A 20442-nucleotide genomic window follows, 5' to 3' on the forward strand; every position below is an offset into this window, starting at 1 on the left:
GGAGCATGCAACATTGTCATCATGTTGTCTCAGTTTGAGTGAGTGAGTTGGGTTTAACGCCGCTTTTAACAGTATTCCAGTTATATCGCAGTGTGTAAGCTTAATGTGGGAGGAAAGCCCCAAGTGATGCAGGTCTCAGATGTTTACCACTTCGGTGAAACCCACGAGCATGGGTATGGTGCTGACAAACCCTAGAAACATGAACAGGTCGAACCGGGATTCAAACACACAATCATAGGTTTCTGGCGTGGCGAATCGCGGCGCCTTAGACGACTGGGCAACCCCTGCCCCCTCTCAGTTTGAAGTCTCATTCACGTTGTCATACCTGGACAAAAGTGTTACTAGTCCTGATTCATGGTTTCTGCTCTCTCTCTCACAACAGTGTCTCGTTCATGGTAATACTATAGCAACAGATGTGAAGTGGGAAAGGTGTGTGTGTTTTGCTCTTCACTCGGCAATATTCCAACTATATAACAGCAGCCTGTAAATAATCGAGTATGGACCACACAATCCAGTGATTGATATTGCGAGCCACAATCCACACTGTTGGGGTACGTTGACTCGCCATCAAACACGTCACCAAGCATGACCAACCAATCCATTGTGGCTTCTTACGGCCGGCATAGGTTGCTGGGGACCCAATAATATACAGTAGTGTGTTTGTCCCTCAAAAATAAGGAGAACATGTTTGACAGTCACGTATATCTCATTAAAATCCAATCTTTTGCTTTATATCACACGGGGCAGTCGGGTAGCCTAGTGGTTAAAGCGTTTGCTCGTCACGCCGAAGACCTGAGTTCGAATCCCGACATGGGTACATTGTATGAAGCCCATTTCTGGTGTCCCCCGCCGTGATATTGCTGGAATATTGCTAAAAGCAGCGTAAAACCAAACTCACTCACTCCCTTATTCACACAGACAGGCAAGGTGTTGGAGTGAAGATGAGGGCCTAGCTTGGGGCTATATGACTATTGTAAGTCTGTGATATATTATGGGACAGTCTTAAGGCTAGGATGGCTTTGTGCAAGTGGGTCCTGAGCTGAATCAGATTGTGCTGTTCCTTGTGCATTTACAATGTGACATATGTTATATTTTGGATAACACTTTCTAAAGTGAAGTACAGATTCTCGGACTCAACCTCAAAAAGTACGAGAATCTGTACTTTACTGAGAAAGTTATCCCAAATATAACGTTTGTTACATTTGAACACTTTCTCAATGGCATTGTGTGTTCATAGCTTTCGGCCATGGGAGCCGTGTCAGTTTACCCTTGTCAGAGGGGTACCCAAAGTACGTGATCAAGACTACCAGTTGTGGGACTTACATTTTGTGAAAGCCTCGGTGGCTGAGTGGGTTAGATCACTGACTGTGTGTGCTAGCAATTAGGTGCCTCACTTTGGCAGTGTGAGTTTGAATCCCTGATTGAACTCAATCCCAAAAAGTACGAGAATCTGTACTTTACTGAGAAAGTGTTATCCCAAATATAACATTTGCTACATTTGACCACTTACTAAATGACATTGTGTGTACACACTGATACAGTTCGTGTACTATATATTTGTTCATTCCAGACAAAGTCTCAAGGCTCACCCATAAATGAATAATGATATATATACACATCACTGACAGAAAAAGACATTAAAATACAATTGTATTACAATGCAGTATTATTTTATTTTCAATCTATCTGTGGAGGGAAAATTTGCGTCATGATTGTTATCTACTGCCGACAACAGTGTCCCACGAACATGGTCTTGTGAATACTGAGACAACGAAACGTCATATACAAGCTTCTCTACAACAACCATCCATTACTTGTTGCAAAAAGTGCATACAATAGTTATTGAACGTGTTTAAAATGTAGGCGTCCGTTGGTAATTGTCAATGTTATTTGCATGTAAATATGAGTCATAGAATCAGTGATACCAGGAACAATTTTTCCATAGAGAATCAGAGAAGCATAAAATATTATTTATTTCTTAAAAATGGTATGTTTTGCATTGGGTATTAAAAGTGTTCCAACATAATTGGTTTGAAAATCATTGGAAATAACCAGCATGATTATTCAGTTATTGTCATCTTGGCAAGACTTTGGTCGTATGATGCACGCCGCCTTTAACAGTATTCCATTTATATCATGACGTGTCAGTTTAATGAGGGAGGAAAGCCCGAAGTGATGTACCGGGATTCGTACCCACAATCATAGGTTTCTGGCGTGCCCAAGGGACGCAACTCTGCACAGTGAATCGCGGCACCTTAGACGACTGGGCCACCCGTGCCCCCATATTGCATTTCTAAATCGTAGATCTAATTGTGAAACAGAACCATATGACATATAATGAATGCATTATGAAATGGTTACATGTCGCTAGCTCCATGATTAGACTGTCACTTCTTGTGATACAGTAAGGCAAGTAGAAGTGTCAAATGAGTGCTGAACTTAAAATGCCATCTCTTGGGAATGCCATGGCGATCAGGGGGTGGCGTCCGTCGCGTCTGTCTCCTCGGGAGTGCCTTGGTCAGCAGTGTCTTTCATAGCCAGGTGATACAGCTTCTTCCCAAGTGTCTCCAGGCGGTCTCTGTACTCAAGGTTCTGGAAATTACATCTGACATGAGAAGGCAGCCTTCAAAGTAGAGCGGAGCTTCATTCAAATCCAACCAAATATGATGTCCTGCTATTACAATCACGAATGACTCATAAACTGTTGTGTACAATTTAAAAATGAAAATGATCGGGTCATTGTCACTATGATTGTCTTTGTGACCAGTGAAGGTCCGAGTAGAATAGGTCTTCAGCAACCCATGCTTGCCGTAAGAGGCGACTATGCTTGTCGTAAGAGGAGACTAACGGGATCGGGTGGTCAGGCTCCTGACTTGGTTGATGCGCATCGTATCCCAATTGCGTGGATCGATGCTCATGATATCAATCACTTGATTGTCTGGTCCAGACTCGATAATTTACAGACCGCCATCATATAGCTCGAATATTGCTGAGTGCGGCGTTAAACAAAAAAACAACAACACTATGGTGTGTCAGTCTAAAATAAGAGGAGGGCATAAGGTGACAGGTCAGTGAAACCGACGAGCATGGGCATGGTTCATTCATCACCACTCACGTGTTTCCATAGCCTACAACTACATTCGGCTTGTCCCGCAATAGGACGAATTGATCGCGTATGGGGAAAGTGCTGACACATTAAATAGGAACCCGTGAAGATCCGGGGTAGAATAGGTCTTCAGCAACCCATGCTTGCCGTAAGAGGCGACTGTGCTTGTCATAAGGGGTTGGGTGGTCGGGCTCGCTGACGTGGTTGATGCATCGCATCGTATCCCAATTGCCTAGATCGATGCTTATTATATAAATAACTGGATTGTCTGGTCCAGACACGATTATTTTACAGACCGCCGTTATATAGCTGGAGTATTGCAGAGTGTGGCATTAAACAACAAACAAACAAACACTAAATAGGATCATGCAGAGGGGGGATTTTGAATTCAATCAGCAGATCCTGTAACAGCTAAAGGACTCCCTCGTGAAATGAACAAATAATCTGGCTTCATATTTGTAAGATATCCTTGAAAGTTGTCCAATTTATGTGAATACAATGTAGTAATGTCTATTCTATACACAAATACACCTACTCTATAGTTTCCCTTTGGCACACCTTCCAATCCGTACATGGCGCCGTAGCAGCATGCCGCTATGGTCCCTGTGCTGTCACTGTCGCCGCCATGGAACACCCCCCTAGATGAACAAGCATCAGCCACAGTCAATATTGCATACAGTAACAGGGAGGGAGTATGGTTTTACGCCACTTTCAGCCAATATTCCAGCAATATCTCGACGGAATACGCCAGAAATGGGCTTCCATACATTCTACCCATGTGGGTAATCGAATTCGGAGTTTCGGCATCACGAGCAAACGCATAAACCACGAGGCTACCTCACATCATGTATCATAACGATCCCTACTGATACAAGCAGTAACTTCATTATCTATATTGATGCCGACAGTATCAACACAATCAATATTGATGACGACAGTATCAACACAATTTATATTGATACCAGCAGTATCAACACAATCAATATTAATACCAGCAATATCACCACAAGCAATATTGATACCAACAGTACCAAAATCAACATTTATACCAACAGTCACATCACAATCTATATTGAAAATTAGCCCTCATAGCAAACACAAACACCATGTTTCAAGGAGGCCTACAGACCTATTTGGTTCTGACCAGAGGGAAGCCTGTCTTTACCAACCTCATACACAGCTCTTTCCAGTCTTGCCCGGCCCCCAGGATGGCGTCATAGCTGAAGTGATTAGAAGAGTTCTGTTGGAACACGTTAGATTGGGTAATTAATAATATAATAAAGAATAATGTTTAGGGAAGAAATAATATCCTTGTGGAGTTCTATTAATTTAAAATGAATCCTGCAATCTGCATTGTTCAAAATGTTCCAGTTGACTTAAATCTTAATTTTCGTGTATAATATTCTGTCAACTTTAAATTGTAACAAATAACTTATAAATATATTAAACATATACATATGCCCAGTATGGTCCCATACATTCTTATGAATGTTAAACTAACATAGGACTATGTTCAATACATTAGTAAACTTAATACAGTATAAGACAAGGAAGATCGGGGGTAGAAAAGGTCATTCTTGCCGTAAATGGCGACTCACGGGATCGGGTGGTCAGGCTCGCTGACTTAGTTGATGCATGTCATCGTTTCCCAATTGCGCGGATCGATGCTTGTGATGTCAATCACCGGATTGTCTGGTCCAGACTCGATTATTTACAGACCGCCGTCATATAGCTGGAATATTGCTGAGTGCGGAGTTAATCAACAAACAAAAACTAGGTTTTGTCATTGTGATCATCATTTTCATTCATCGTTGTAAGTCAAGTGTTCACTGGTGATAACACTACACTCCTTACTGAAGGAATGTATTTGTAAACATAGTCAACTCACGCAATAATAGTGGAGTCATGCCCACAAGCCCCGCCCCACCCGCCAATACTGATGTGTTTGTAGTATGCGTCCCTCACGTCAGCCTCATGGTAATTGTCAGGGAAATGCGCTTTTCCAGATGCCAGTTTCCGCAACTCGACGTAATCTTTCCATTGCTTCTCAAAGAATGGCCTGAAACAGACATATTCATGATTTAGGAAACGTTCTGAAACACGTAACACTATCTACTTCAAGGTAATATACAAGAAACGAAACAGGAACAATGTCTTGAAAGAAAGTTAGTTGTGTCTACAATACCAGGCATTTTTATTTTCTTCGGGGTAGTGGTCGCTGTCCACGACGTACTGCAAGGCTTGGGGGAGAACGTCCAGTAGTCCCTGTCCCATCACTACCGGATGCAGACCCGTGAAGCTCCAAGGTAGAAGAGCTGGAATATTGCTGTGTGCGGCGTTCAACAACAAACCAACCAACCAGCCGGATGCTTGCCTTGAGGTTTTGTTTGTTTGTTTGTTGTTTAACGCCGCACTTAGCAATATTCCAGCTATATGACGGCGGCCTATAAATAATCGAGTCTGGACCAGATAATCCAGTGATTGACATCATGAGCATCGATCCACGCAATTGGCATACGATGGCATGTATCAACCAAGTCAGCGAGTCTCACCAGTCGACACCGTTAGTCGCCTCTTATTACAAGCATAGTCACCTTTTACGGCAAGCTGTTCTAACCGGTCTAACGTATTCAAAGAAAGTTAGTTGTGACTACAATACCAAGCATTTTTATTTTCTTCGGGGTAGTGGTCGCTGTCCACGACGTACTGCAAGGCTTGAGGGAGAACGTCCAGTAGTTCCTGTCCCCACTCTACCGGCGGCTTGCCTGGATGTAACAGTAAACAGCCCTCATGGTTTAATACGGAAAGTTTATTATCTGACTCACTACATTTAATACATTTAAGCATCATAATTTTAACATTGTGTTTGTTGGTTTGCGGAGAAATAAAAGCTGAATCTAATGTTCACCGTCTTAAAGTAGACATTATTATTCTTATTATGTATTGTTTGTTTGTTTGTTTAGACATTAGCAAAAGCAAAAGACTATATCATGCACCTAGTAATCTATGATTCAATAATGACATTATATTTTCTAATCAGTAATGATATGAGAATTAGTAAACATGGTAAAGAAACATATACATATACAGTAAACTACGGATATAACGAACTCAAAGGGACTACTAATTTTAGTTCGTTGTAGCCTTGGTTTGTTATGTGCATATATACAGCTTAACTACAGCAAATAGTCGGGACAAAAAAGTAAGTTCGTTATATCCGTCAGTTCGTTATAAGCGTGTTCGTTATAACCGTAGTTTACTGTAGTTTTGTTTATGTAAACTGAACGATAAAAGTAATGCCACGACGCTGTAGCTCATTAAACATAAGTATGTCATTTTACATAAGTATGTTCTGCATAATATACTGAGAACTAGTTAACATATATGAAATAAGTAACCAAGTTTCAGCCACGTTTCCTGATCCTCCACGAGTAAAAGATATGACCCTCTTTTGTTTCCGTTTGGTAAATATCCTATATTAGGAATAGAAATTGTATTATGCGAGGCTTTGGCGAGCATAATTCCTGTTTTGTATTCCACTATAGAATATTTACGATAAGAAAACCCATTGGGGTAATACTATCTTTATCACACAATGTCATTCTTAAAATAATGGATGCTTAAAATGCAATTTCACTCAATGAATTAACTTGAGAAACCGCGTATCTATTCAGCATTTGATTGGACCGCCCATTTGTCATATAGTGCCAATGACGTATATATATTTGTGTCAACAGAAACAATCCGACACGTTCATTCAAGTTAAGCCCCAGAAAATAATACGCATTTACCTTGGCTCTTGAAGAAATTGAAGTGTCACCATTGATGGGAAAAACATTGCTAAGTTTTAGCTTCATCGGCCCAGTGGTTTGAGGGGAGAAGATGCTTACACGGACTGACAAATAGGCCTTAGCGTAGTTCACTTGACTTGACAGGTGAGCAAAAAACATGTCGCCTTACCTTGTAGGACCATTGGTAGCAGACAATGACCCCGTCCCACAAGACGATACTTTAACATAGACTTGTGACAGTCGTAACTCTAAGGTGGTCGTATCTCCCATATTTTAACATAGACTTGTGACAGTCGTAACTCTAAGGTGGTCGTATCTCCCATATTTTAACATAGACTTGTGACAGTCGTAACTCTAAGGTGGTCGTATCTCCCATACTTTAACATAGACTTGTGACAGTCGTAACTCTAAGGTGGTCGTATCTCCCATATTTTAACATAGACTTGTGACAGTCGTAACTCTAAGGTGGTCGTATCTCCCATATTTTAACATAGACTTGTGACAGTCGTAACTCTAAGGTGGTCGTATCTCCCATATTTTAACATAGACTTGTGACAGTCGTAACTCTAAGGTGGTCGTATCTCCCATATTTTAACATAGACTTGTGACAGTCGTAACTCTAAGGTGGTCGTATCTCCCATACTTTAACATAGACTTGTGACAGTCGTAACTCTAAGGTGGTCGTATCTCCCATATTTTAACATAGACTTGTGACAGTCGTAATTCTAAGGTGGTCGTATCTCCCATACTTTAACATAGACTTGTGACGGTCGTAACTCTAAGGTGGTCGTATCTCCCATACTTTAACATAGACTTGTGACAGTCGTAACTCTAAGGTGGTCGTATCTCCCATACTCTAACATAGACTTGTGACAGTCGTAACTCTAAGGTGGTCGTATCTCCCATAATCTAACATAGACTTGTGACAGTCGTAACTCTAAGGTGGTCGTATCTCCTATACTTTAACATAGACTTGTGACAGTCGTAACTCTAAGGTGGTCGTATCTCCCATACTTTAACATAGACTTGTGACAGTCGTAACTCTAAGGTGGTCGTATCTCCCATACTTTAACATAGACTTGTGACAGTCGTAACTCTAAGGTGGTCGTATCTCCCATACTTTAACATAGACTTGTGACAGTCGTAACTCTAAGGTGGTCGTATCTCCCATACTTTAACATAGACTTGTGACAGTCGTAACTCTAAGGTGGTCGTATCTCCCATAATCTAACATAGACTTGTGACAGTCGTAACTCTAAGGTGGTCGTATCTCCTATACTTTAACATAGACTTGTGACAGTCGTAACTCTAAGGTGGTCGTATCTCCCATACTTTAACATAGACTTGTGACAGTCGTAACTCTAAGGTGGTCGTATCTCCCATACTTTAACATAGACTTGTGACAGTCGTAACTCTAAGGTGGTCGTATCTCCCATACTTTAACATAGACTTGTGACAGTCGTAACTCTAAGGTGGTCGTATCTCCCATACTTTAACATAGACTTGTGACAGTCGTAACTCTAAGGTGGTCGTGTCTCCCATACTTTAACATAGACTTGTGACAGTCGTAACTCTAAGGTGGTCGTATCTCCCATACTTTAATATAGACTTGTGACAGTCGTAACTCTAAGGTGGTCGTATCTCCCATACTTTAATATAGACTTGTGACAGTCGTAACTCTAGGGTGGTCGTATCTCCCATACTCTAACATAGACTTGTGACAGTCGTAACTCTAGGGTGGTCGTATCTCCCATACTCTAACATAGACTTGTGACAGTCGTAACTCTAAGGTGGTCGTATCTCCCATACTTTAACATAGACTTGTGACAGTCGTAACTCTAAGGTGGTCGTATCTCCCATACTTTAACATAGACTTGTGACAGTCGTAACTCTAAGGTGGTCGTATCTCCCATACTTTAACATAGACTTGTGACAGTCGTAACTCTAAGGTGGTCGTATCTCCCATACTTTAACATAGACTTGTGACAGTCGTAACTCTAAGGTGGTCGTATCTCCCATACTTTAACATAGACTTGTGACAGTCGTAACTCTAGGGTGGTCGTATCTCCCATACTTTAACATAGACTTATGACAGTCGTTTCGCTACAATCGTTGTTTGGGACGGGACCCAGGGGAGGTTGATTGTGATGAGAAATGTTTACCTTGAATACTGTAAGCTGCGAATAGGGCCGAAGTGAGGGCTCCCAGATAGCCCACAGGATGATGGTGTGTCATTCTGCCACTCTCAATGCTGACAGCAATCAGGTCGTTCAGGTCTTCAGGTCTAGAAGGATTTGAATATTTTGTAAAGTAGTTGCCATATACTGAAAATAAATTAAAATTCACACCAATCCAAGGTGAGGGTTCGATATAAATATTTGAAATAATACATGCCATTAACTCAGTCTGACTTTATCTGTCACCCAGTGACCGTACCAGCAGACTTTAGACGCACTGATAAATCATAATGCTGTTCTTTTTCAAGCCAGCAACAGATATTTCACGCCCGTTACCTAAGGTTCATGGAAAGTATGTTTTAAACATACACATGTTGTTTTAAGTTTCCCCTTTCGGTTTATAAGTTAGACAAAACTCTTATAACTGCACTTATAGCTGCTACATACGCAGGGACAAACGACGATTAGCGCTACGAATGTCGTAAGCCTATGTTAAAGTATGGGAGTTACGATCATCTTAGCGCTGCGATCGCTTTGTGGAACAGGGCCCAGATCAGGCGAAGCATGACCAACCGAACCACTGTCTTACGACCAGCGTCAGGTACAGGGGTCCTATTCTGTATCCCATCACTGTCTTACGACCAGCGTGAGGTACAGGGGTCCTATTCTGTATCCCACCACTGTCTTACGACCAGCATGAGATACAGGGGTCCTATTCTGTATCCCACCATTGTCTTACGACCAGCATGAGGTACAGGGGTCCTATTCTGTATCCCACCACTGTCTTACGACCAGCGTCAGGTACAGGGGTCTTATTCTGTAAACCACCACCGTCGTACGACCAGCATGAGGTACAGGGGTCCTATTCTGTATCCCACCACTGTCTTACGACCAGCGTGAGGTAATGGGGTCCTATTCTGTATCCCATCCCTGTCTTACGACCAGCGTGAGGTAATGGGGTCCTATTCTGTATCCCACCACTGTCTTACGACCAGCATGAGGTACAGGGGTCCTATTCTGTATCCCACCACTGTCTTACGACCAGCGTGAGGTAATGGGGTCCTATTCTGTATCCCATCCCTGTCTTACGACCAGCATGAGGTACAGGGGTCCTATTCTGTATCCCATCCCTGTCTTACGACCAGCATGAGGTACAGGGGTCCTATTCTGTATCCCACCACTGTCTTACGACCAGCGTGAGGTAATGGGGTCCTATTCTGTATCCCATCCCTGTCTTACGACCAGCGTGATATAATGGGGTCCTATTCTGTATCCCACAACTGTCGTACGACCAGCGTGAGGTACAGAGGTCCTATTCTGTATCCCATCACCGTCGTACGACCAGCGTGAGGTACAGGGGTCCTATTCTGTATCCCACCACTGTCTTACGACCAGCGTGAGGCAATGGGGTCCTATTCTGTATCCCATCCCTGTCTTACGACCAGCGTGAGGTAATGGGGTCCTATTCTGTATCCACCTCTGTCTTACGACCAGCGTTGGGTACATGGGTCCTATTCTGTATCCCACCACTGTCTTACGACCAGCGCGAGTTACAGGGGTCCTATTCTGTATCCCGGCAACCATCTTACGGCCAGCGCGAGTTACAGGGGTCCTGTTCTGTATCCCGGCAATCATCTTACGGCCAGCGCGAGTTACAGGGGTCCTATTCTGTATCCCGGCAACCGTCTTACGACAAGCGTGATACACAACGACCACATATAATTTGTCAGATAACGTTGATAAAGGAAAGTGTTCTTCTGAAAACGCATTCATTTCAATTATTTCCATTCTTGTGACAATATCACCAAATCCAGTATTTTCACCCTCTGATCAATATGGATATACATACGTTGTGCTACACTAGTCACTTACGGCGAAGATGAAGTCGATGAAGTCATTGGCATAAAAAGTCTGCTGGAATATAGGTGAGCCTACACCCCTCTTAGGACCCGTGAAGATCCGGGTTGGAATTGGTCTTCAGCAACCCATGCTTGTCGTAAGAGGCGACTAACGGGATCGGTGGTCAGGTTCGCTGACTTGGCTGATGCATGCCATCGTATCCCAGTTGCGTAGATCGATGTTCATGATGCCAATCACTGGATTGTCTGGTCAAGACTTGGTTATTTGCAGACCGCCATCATATAGATAGAATACTGCTAAGTGCGGCGTTAAACAACAAACAAACAAAAACGCAAACAGCCCTCTTACCTGGAGTATCTGAGGCCAATGCACATGGACCTCATGGCCGCTCCACATCCTCCGCTCCTGGGGACATAAGGCTATATACATCAGCATCTCCGTGGGGCGATGGGGTTTGATACCAACTGTTACAATGTGACCTAGTGTGTCCACGTCGTAATATCACTGGACTATTGCTTATGGTGGCGTACAACTTCACTCACTCACCCATTCCTCATTGCGACAACCACCAAGTGACATAAACGCAAACCAAAGACGAGATAATATTTCTTCAAAAACAAAAGTATTTTTTTGATGAATTTGTTTACACGGATTTCCTACAAACTCGTTGTGTGTTGTTGAAACTACATACGGGTATCTCCAAACTAGTATGACTGTAGTAAGTGGATATAATTCTGTACACTGATCTATATAAAACTAGATATACCGTATTAGACGTAATAAGCGCCCCGCTCTAATAAGCGCCCACGGCGATAATTGCTAACATATTGGCTAGTGAACAATCCCAATTAGCACCCCTTCCGATTGAAAAATGTACACAAGACTTATTAATTCGCGTATAATACGTATTCGTGTGTTATATGCATTCTTAATTATGGGCAATTACATTCTGGAAAAATATATCTGTCGTACATAAACATTTAAGGCTGTCAGCATAAACCACGAAATTTATCTTTCAACTCTGTTTTTTCCATCAAAATAATATTCTAATAAGAGCCCCCTATTTCTAATTTGGAGAGCGCCCTGGGCGCTTATTACGTCGAATACGGTATATCCTTCACTGCTTCATCACATTCAAGTCATCCAATATCAAACAAGAAACAAGGGTATCTTCTATGCGTGCTATGATCCGAGATCTACAGAAAACATGTAACAGTTTGGTGCCTTGAACTCCTTTTATATAAGAAGTGACAGCGGAACTGCGAGAGCGACCAGAGCAGGTGCTCTTGACATTGCTGAGAAATTATCAGCTGATACTGCCACTTCTGGCACGTATGATGCTTTCAGACCAAGGTTCATAATCAGAGCAAATCTGGGATTCGAACCACGACCAACTGAACCCGCATCAGCCTTCTCTGAACTGAAGTCAGAACTAAACAAAGGTGTTGAGGTGCTTTGGTCTGAAAAGCACTACACTAACTTAGACGCCTTCCAATTGCTTCACGAACCAAATACTTCATGAGCTTTCTTATCCCAACTTAGCATTGCTTTTAAACCATAGCAACACAGATAACATATATATATACATATATATAATATAATAAGACGTGTGATGATCTGACATATGGCATGTAGATCTCTCACTGGCATGGCCGGAGTTCACAACTCCTGACCCGCGAAAATCCGGGGTAGAATAGGTCTTCAGCAACCCAAGCTTGCCGTGAAAGGCGACTATGCTTGTCGTAAAAGGCGACTAACGGGATCGGGTGGGCAGGCTCGATAACCTGGTTGATGCATGTCCTCGTATCTCGGATCGCTGTTCATGATGTCAATCACTGGATTGGTCCAGACTCGATTATTTACAGCCCGCCGTCATATAGCTGGAATATTGCTGAGTACGGCGTAAAACAACAAACAAGCGTAACTCCTTTACCTATTGCTGAAAGGGACCTTGTAGCCATCTTTGATGCCTGGTTTCAGAATCCGGGTCGACGCCTTACAGGTCCCACCTGCAGTATAAGGACAGCTTAACACGCGCGTCCAGCCACAGAGAAGCGTTACAAACAACCAACCGTAGAGGACTTACATGATCAACATCGATCCTACACTACATTAATGCCCGATATTGGGCTGTCAGACATCTTTATATCATTAGTACTTAAACCTACATTCCCACAGATGAAAGCTAATTTGGCAAGGGTCCCGTTCCACAAAGCTAATTTAGCGCTAAGTCTGTGTTAAAGTGTGGGAGCTACGACCGTCTTAGCGCTAAGCCTGTGTGAATGTATGGGAGCTACGACCGTCTTAGCGCTAAGCCTGTGTGAATGTATGGGAGCTACGACCGTCTTAGCGCTAAGCCTGTGTTAAAGTATGGGTGATACGATCGTCTTAGTGCTACGTCTGTGTTGAAGTATGAGAGCTACGATCGTCTTAGCGCTAAGTCTATGTTCAAGTATCGGAGCTACGGTCGTCTTAGTGATAAGCCTATGTTCAAGTATGGGAGATTCGATCGTCTTAGCGCTAAGCCTATGTTCAAGTATGGGAGCTACGGTCGTCTTAGCGCTAAGCCTATGTTCAAGTATGGGAGCTACGGTCGTCTTAGCGCTAAGCCTATGTTCAAGTATGGGAGCTACGGTCGTCTTAGTGATAAGCCTGTGTTGAAGTATGGGAGCTACGGTCGTCTTAGTGATAAGCCTATGTTCAAGTATGGTAGCTACGGTCGTCTTAGTGATAAGCCTATGTTGAAGTATGGGAGCTACGGTCGTCTTAGTGATAAGCCTGTGTTGAAGTATGGGAGCTACGGTCGTCTTAGTGATAAGCCTGTGTTGAAGTATGGGAGCTACGGTCGTCTTAGCGCTAAGCCTATGTTCAAGTATGGGAGCTACGATCGTCTTAGCGCTAAGCCTATGTTCAAGTATGGGAGCTACGGTCGTCTTAGTGATAAGCCTGTGTTGAAATATGGTAGATTCGATCGTCTTAGCGCTAAGCCTATGTTCAAGTATGGGAGATTCGATCGTCTTAGTGATAAGCCTGTGTTGAAATATGGTAGATTCGATCGTCTTAGCGCTAAGCCTATGTTCAAGTATGGGAGCTACGGTCGTCTTAGTGATAAGCCTGTGTTGAAATATGGTAGATTCGATCGTCTTAGCGCTAAGCCTATGTTCAAGTATGGGAGATTCGATCGTCTTAGTGATAAGCCTGTGTTGAAATATGGTAGATTCGATCGTCTTAGCGCTAAGCCTATGTTCAAGTATGGGAGCTACGGTCGTCTTAGTGATAAGCCTGTGTTGAAATATGGGAGATTCGATCGTCTTAGCGCTAAGCCTATGTTGAAATATGGGAGCTACGGTCGTCTTAGTGATAAGCCTATGTTCAAGTATGGGAGATTCGATCGTCTTAGCGCTAAGCCTATGTTGAAATATGGGAGATTCGATCGTCTTAGTGATAAGCCTATGTTCAAGTATGGGAGATTCGATCGTCTTAGCGCTAAGCCTATGTTGAAATATGGGAGCTACGGTCGTCTTAGTGATAAGCCTATGTTCAAGTATGGGAGATTCGATCGTCTTAGCGCTAAGCTTATGTTCAAGTATGGGAGCTACGGTCGTCTTAGTGATAGGCCGTGTTGAAGTATGGGAGATACGATCGTCTTAGCGCTGAGATCGTTTTGTGGAATGGGACCTGGTTTATATAAGAATGACTCGTGACGTCATTCTTATATAGTCCCAAACCTATGAACTTGTGAAAAGACCCTGAATATAAAAAAGAACAAACATGTACATTAACACTAAATTCACGAAGAGATAATTTACGCTATAGTTAACGAGGGCCTTTGGTTAGTGAGATTCGTTCAGCCTAACGCACCTGGCGCCCTGCCGGTCATGTCCTTCATGCACTCTATGTACTGGCGGGCCATCTCGTGGTACAGCTCGATGCGGCCCTGCTCAGCTGCAGGGGACACCAGTGCTGCAATAAAACAGCATTACCTGTTTAGTTTCAAGTGTGGGAGTGAGCTTGGTTTTACTTGCTTTTAACAAATTTCAAACACAGAAGAATGGGTTTCACATATTGCTGCCCGCGTCAGGAATCTGGTCTGTTAACATGCTTGTAATAAATTAGCATAAGCTTGTTTTAATTATTGAAACGTTGATTATTTACCCTGGGCAGAAGCCAGGTGATTATAACTATTTATAACTCACCTACTGAAACTCAGGCCACAAAAATAACAACACTCACTCACTCACTCACTCACTCACTCACTCACTCACTCACCCACCCACCCACTCACTCACTCACTCACTCACTCACTCAAACAGTTTACCTTGGGCAGTAGCCAGGTGCATTACGGTGTCATCACTCACCGTCCAGCCGTGTCCTGAAAACACATGATAGATCCTATTGATATGACCTGATATCACAGTTACCCGGATGACTTCAGTGCACACTTATAAGTCTGTATGGTTGCACGTGTGCCTAAATTGAAGAAATCTTACTTTAAAATGTGTAAGAAAATATTTGTTTAAGAAAATATATTTGCACTTGACTATGTCAATGCTATAGTAAGTTGTACAAAATAACAAGTTATTATGACGTATGTACATTCTCATGATCATTTCTATTATGTAAATTTACATAATTAGGACAAACTTTATTAAAACCTCTACAACCAATTTTCCATTAGCTGATAATGTAATTAATTTGAATACGAGAGCAATGTGAAATACAACATAGAAATACCAACTGTTCACTTCGATCATTTCTAATCCTCCCAATCGTTCCAGTTCTTCGTGGATAAATCTTCCTTTTCGACAGAACTCCCATTCTGCATTCTTGTAGCCGAGAGCATCACCCGCGCCCGCCAGAAGCATGGCAGCCTTGTACCGCTTCAGCATGGCGGTGTCTGAAGTCGCCATTTCTAAAAGAACGTTTAAGGTCTGTTGGAGAGAGGGAGCATTTCAGCCTGAATATATCCTACGTTTGTTGGAGAGAGAGGGACCATTTTAGTTGTGAATATATCCTGGAGAGAGAGAGAGAGAGAGAGAGAGAGAGAGAGAGAGAGAGAGAGAGAGAGAGAGAACATTTCAGTTGTGAATATATCACAGAGAAAGAGAGAGCGAGAGAATTTCAGCCTGAATATATCCCATAACGTTTGATGGAGAGAGAGAGGGAGAGAGAGGGGCAGAGAGCATTTCAGCCTGAATATATCCAAAACGTTTGTTGGAGAGAGAGAGAGAGAGAGAGAGAGAGAGAGAGAGAAAGAGAGGGAGAGAAAGAGAGAGAGAGAGCATTTCAGCCGTGAATATATCACACACAGAGAGAGAGGAGAGAGAGGGGCAGAGAGCATTTCAGCCTGAATATATCCAAAACGTTTGTTGGAGAGAGAGAGAGAGAGAAAGAGAGAGAGAAAGCATTTCAGCCGTGAATATATCACACAGAGAGAGAGAGAGAGAGAGCGCGAGCATTACAGTTGTGAATATATCACACAGAGAGAGACAGAGAGAGAGAGAGAGAGAGAGGGAGAGAGAGAGCATTACAGTTGTGAATATATCACACACACAGAGAGAGAGAGAGAGAGAGAGAGAGAGAGAGAGAGGGAGAGAGAGAGAGAGAGAGAGAGCATTTCAGCCTATATAGAACAACTACTAAGTAACATCTTAAAGAAAACACTTTACCTTTGAAATCCCAACACTCCGCTAGTTTACGCTTCCTGGTTAGTCGACACCACACGCGATGCGTAGTCGGCTACAACAGTGGTTCGTCGAATGACTGAGCAATACAACCCGGCCATATAGGCCCATGGTCGAATATATTTACAAATTAGCCAGCAGTATTTTTAGTGGCTGATTCATGTGAATGAAGAGGTATTTCGACACAGAGACGAGTCATGTGCAGTTTTTGTACGTTAGTCAACACGACAGCGAGCTCTCCATTCAACGTTTCAAAACGCCGGCACTTGTCGGGGGCAGCATATTGTAATGTATTGACTATTTTATAATGGTCACACAAGCAGTGAATGAGAATTGACTGTATACAAGCTCAGCTTGAGATAAGCCGAGTTTTGTAAGGGGTGTAAATTACTTTTATATTCGTTTAAGCATAGCATACTGGTAGCTGCCGCTTCTACATCAGTATCGGTGGGCCTCGAAATGTCTTTATAACGATCGTCACGATATGGCTGAAATATTGCCGATGTGACGTAAAGCTTTAACTCACTCACTCACTCACTCACTCACTCACTCTTTATAACGAACCTCCCTACATCCCTACTTGTTCATACTTAAAACACTTCCTTACTGTTAGACTGTTTTAGATTATTTTGTGGAACTTTGCAAGAACTATTTAAAGCCTGCACTAACACTGTGTGAGTCGCCATGACGTGATGGAGGTGGAATATGTGCTCTGCTGGTCTGTGGCGAGTGGATCAATATAATGATGCACACTGCAAGGCTCTTTCCATATCGTGGGCGTCCTTTATCAGCCGACCGCTTCCTTGGTCTAGTGGTAGAGCGTCAGCCCGGAGAGCGGAAGGTCCGGGGTTCGATCCCCGACCGCATCATACCAAAAGACGTTAAAAGATGGTACTCGTTGTTACCCTGTCTGGCGCTCGGCATTAAGGGGATAAAACAAGGACTGCTCGGCTCGGACTCAGTATACTGTGTCTGAGTGGGGTATATATGTTAAACTGTGGCATGGTATCTCAGTGTGCTAAAAACATCGTCATCAGTCCGGACTAGTACAAGCAGCCACACACACACGTGAATGCACGTCGCTATATAAGTGCAATAATCTTGGACGCGACGTTAAACCCCATTTCACCTCACCTCACCTTTATCAGCCACTTGCACGTTTTGAGAACATGTTGATAGGGATTGTAGGAAATAGCGAGTCCTGAACTAGGTTTCTCCTGTATTTTATGTTTTCTCATCAAAGGTTATCTATTAAAAAATAATCTTCACGCGATCACTGTGACAGATAACATACCATTACACATTATGCTTCTGAAACTTAAAAGGATTACAAAATGTTTGAGAATACATTTTTTTTTAATTTCAAGCGATTCTGACAAGTGTCTGTCGAGGTGGACTATTACTCAAATCACACACGTTTTCCGACAAAATATGAAATTATTCACACCAGTGAGTGTTGAGTGAGTGAGTATGGTTTTACGCCGCCTTAAGCAATATTCCAGCAATATCACGGCGGGGGACACCAGAAATGGGCTTCACACATTGTACCTATGTGGGGAATCGAACCCGGGTCTTCGGCGTGACGAGCGAACGCTTTAACCACTTGGCTACCCCATCGCCCCACACGAGTGTTGAGACTTAAATAGTTACGCCAAGTTCAAGTGTATGTTAATTGAACTGTGGGCATGAATAATTGACAACCGTCATTTCGTTAAAACTAATGGACATCACAGATATGTTTTAACTCATGCCTTACTTTTTTTACCATAACCTGCAAGCAAAGTTATAATACTTGTGCAAGGAATCTCCACCTCATCAGTACTTAGATGGTTTATTACTGAATTACGTTTTCATCAATCTGAACACCAGCTTACATTCCAATCAGTCGTGGCGTCAGTGATCGGTTGCGGTTTTATGCAGTTGTCTCCAGCCTATACACGTCTGAAAGGTGGAGTTTGGGTTAACAGCCTGAGCAATGATCCTCGTTCATCTGTGCACGATCCATGACTCACAATCAACCAGGTCACAGTCTAACCACCGCATCCCCATTGTCCGCCTTACCCCGCTGGAAGACACTTATTGGGTACCCAGTACCTACACTGCCCTAGACTCTCTGTGGGAAGACACTTATTGGGTACCCAGAACCTACACTGCCCTAGAATCTCTGTGGGAAGACACTTATTGGGTACCCAGAACCTACACTGCCCTAGAATCTCTGTGGGAAGACACTTATTGGGTACCCAGAACCTACACTGCCCTAGACTCTCTGAGGGAAGACACTTATTGGGTACCCAGAACCTACTCTGCCCTAGAATCTCTGTGGGAAGACACTTATTGGGTACCCAGAACCTACTCTGCCCTAGAATCTCTGTGGGAAGATACTTATTGGGTACCCAGAACCTACCCCGCCCTAGAATCTCCGTGGTAAGACAAGCATTGGGTACCTAGAACCTACACTGCCCTAGACTCTCTGTGGGGAGACAAGCATTGAGTACCCAGGGCCTACACTGTCCTAGAGACTCCGTTGGAAGACAAGCATTGGGTACCAAGAGCCTACACTGCCCCTTGAATATCTGTGGGGAGACACTTATTGGGTACCCAGAACCTACTCTGCCCTAGAATCTCTGTGGGAAGACACTTATTGGGTACCCAGAACCTACCCCGCCCTAGAATCTCTGTGGGGAGACAAGCATTGAGTACCCAGGGCCTACACTGTCCTAGAGACTCCGTTGGAAAGTCAAGCATTGGGTACCAAGAGCCTACACTGCCCCTTGAATATCTGTGGGGAGACACTTATTGGGTACCCAGAACCTACTCTGCCCTAGAATCTCTGTGGGAAGACACTTATTGGGTACCCAGAACCTACTCTGCCCTAGAATCTCCGTGGTAAGACAAGCATTGGATACCCAGAACCTACTCTGCCCTAGAATCTCCGTGGTAAGACAAGCATTGGGTACTCAGAGCCTACACTGCCCTAGAATCTCTGTGGGAAGACAAGCATTGGGTACCCAGAGCCTACACTGCCCTAGAATCTCTGTGGGAAGACAAGCATTGGGTACCCAGAACCAACTCTGCCCTAGAATGTCTGTGGGGAGACGATCACTGGATACTGGGCACCTACTCTGCTCTTGAATACCCAAGGGGAGACAAGCTTTGGGTACCAGGTCAAATAAGAGGTTAAAGTGTACATTGTCACAAGCACAAATATGACATGATTATTAGGGCTGGGACGGGTAACTCGGGTACCTGGGTCGGGTGGGTACTGAGTAGGACCCGGGTACCAACAGGACTACCCGGACCCGTGGTTAGTCACGTGATTAATGTTTAATGACAAAATTTATCTAGAACTCTATGGCTACACTACAAGTCACTAATGTTCGCATTTCTTTCTATGCACCCATTCCTTCTGATTTTTCATATAGTTGAATAAAGATATAACTTAATTCAACTTCAGTGTATGAATGACAAGATTGTTTAATACATGTATCTTAATACGTTTTGCTGGGGCTATGCTAAAAATGTTCCCATTCGGACATTTTGAGACATCTCCTGAGACCTACAGTGGGTACCCGGGTAAGGTCGGGTAATAGGGGGGTGGGTACCTGGGTAGTAAATTCGTCCCAGCCCTAATGATTATGTATATTGACTCTCATTTCTATTCTTCCAAGGCTGTTTAGTAACCTCTACCTGAAAAGTCACTGGGTGAGGACTAACTTTTTGTCCCTATAGGTGTGTTTGATATGCACAAACTCAAACTCTCGGTACGGCTCTACGTTCTTTAGGTGCCAGAATCTGTTTAGTGGTCCGAATCCCGGATTTGTCCC

The 20442-nt window shown here is 43.3% G+C and overlaps 1 protein-coding gene across 3 annotated transcripts; it reads right to left on the reverse strand.

Moving 5' to 3' along the window:
* Positions 1-1653: 1653 nt before the first annotated feature.
* LOC124133379 (ADP-ribosylhydrolase ARH1-like) lies at positions 1654-16872 on the reverse strand. 3 transcript variants are annotated; one of them, XM_048400856.1, is made up of 12 exons: positions 16604-16856; positions 15673-15865; positions 15253-15306; positions 14796-14897; positions 12868-12943; positions 11283-11339; positions 9060-9181; positions 5766-5871; positions 4995-5165; positions 4276-4326; positions 3642-3744; positions 1654-2592 (listed from the first exon to the last, which is right to left on the reverse strand). In XM_048400856.1, the coding sequence occupies exons 2-12, from the start codon at positions 15842-15844 to the stop codon at positions 2473-2475; spliced, it is 1134 nt and encodes a 377-aa protein (XP_048256813.1). In that variant the 5' UTR covers positions 15845-15865; positions 16604-16856; the 3' UTR covers positions 1654-2472. The 3 variants fall into 3 exon arrangements, 2 of the variants coding, with proteins under 2 accessions (XP_048256813.1, XP_048256812.1); XM_048400855.1 differs by having other exon boundaries at positions 15673-15846; positions 16604-16854; XR_007222533.1 differs by having other exon boundaries at positions 2556-2592; positions 4276-4346; positions 15673-15846; positions 16604-16872.
* Between the last annotated feature and the right edge of the window lie 3570 nt (positions 16873-20442).

Source organism: Haliotis rufescens, unplaced genomic scaffold (assembly GCF_023055435.1).
Source record: "Haliotis rufescens isolate VD_foot unplaced genomic scaffold, xgHalRufe1.0.p SCAF_20, whole genome shotgun sequence".
Lineage (NCBI taxonomy): Eukaryota > Metazoa > Mollusca > Gastropoda > Lepetellida > Haliotidae > Haliotis > Haliotis rufescens.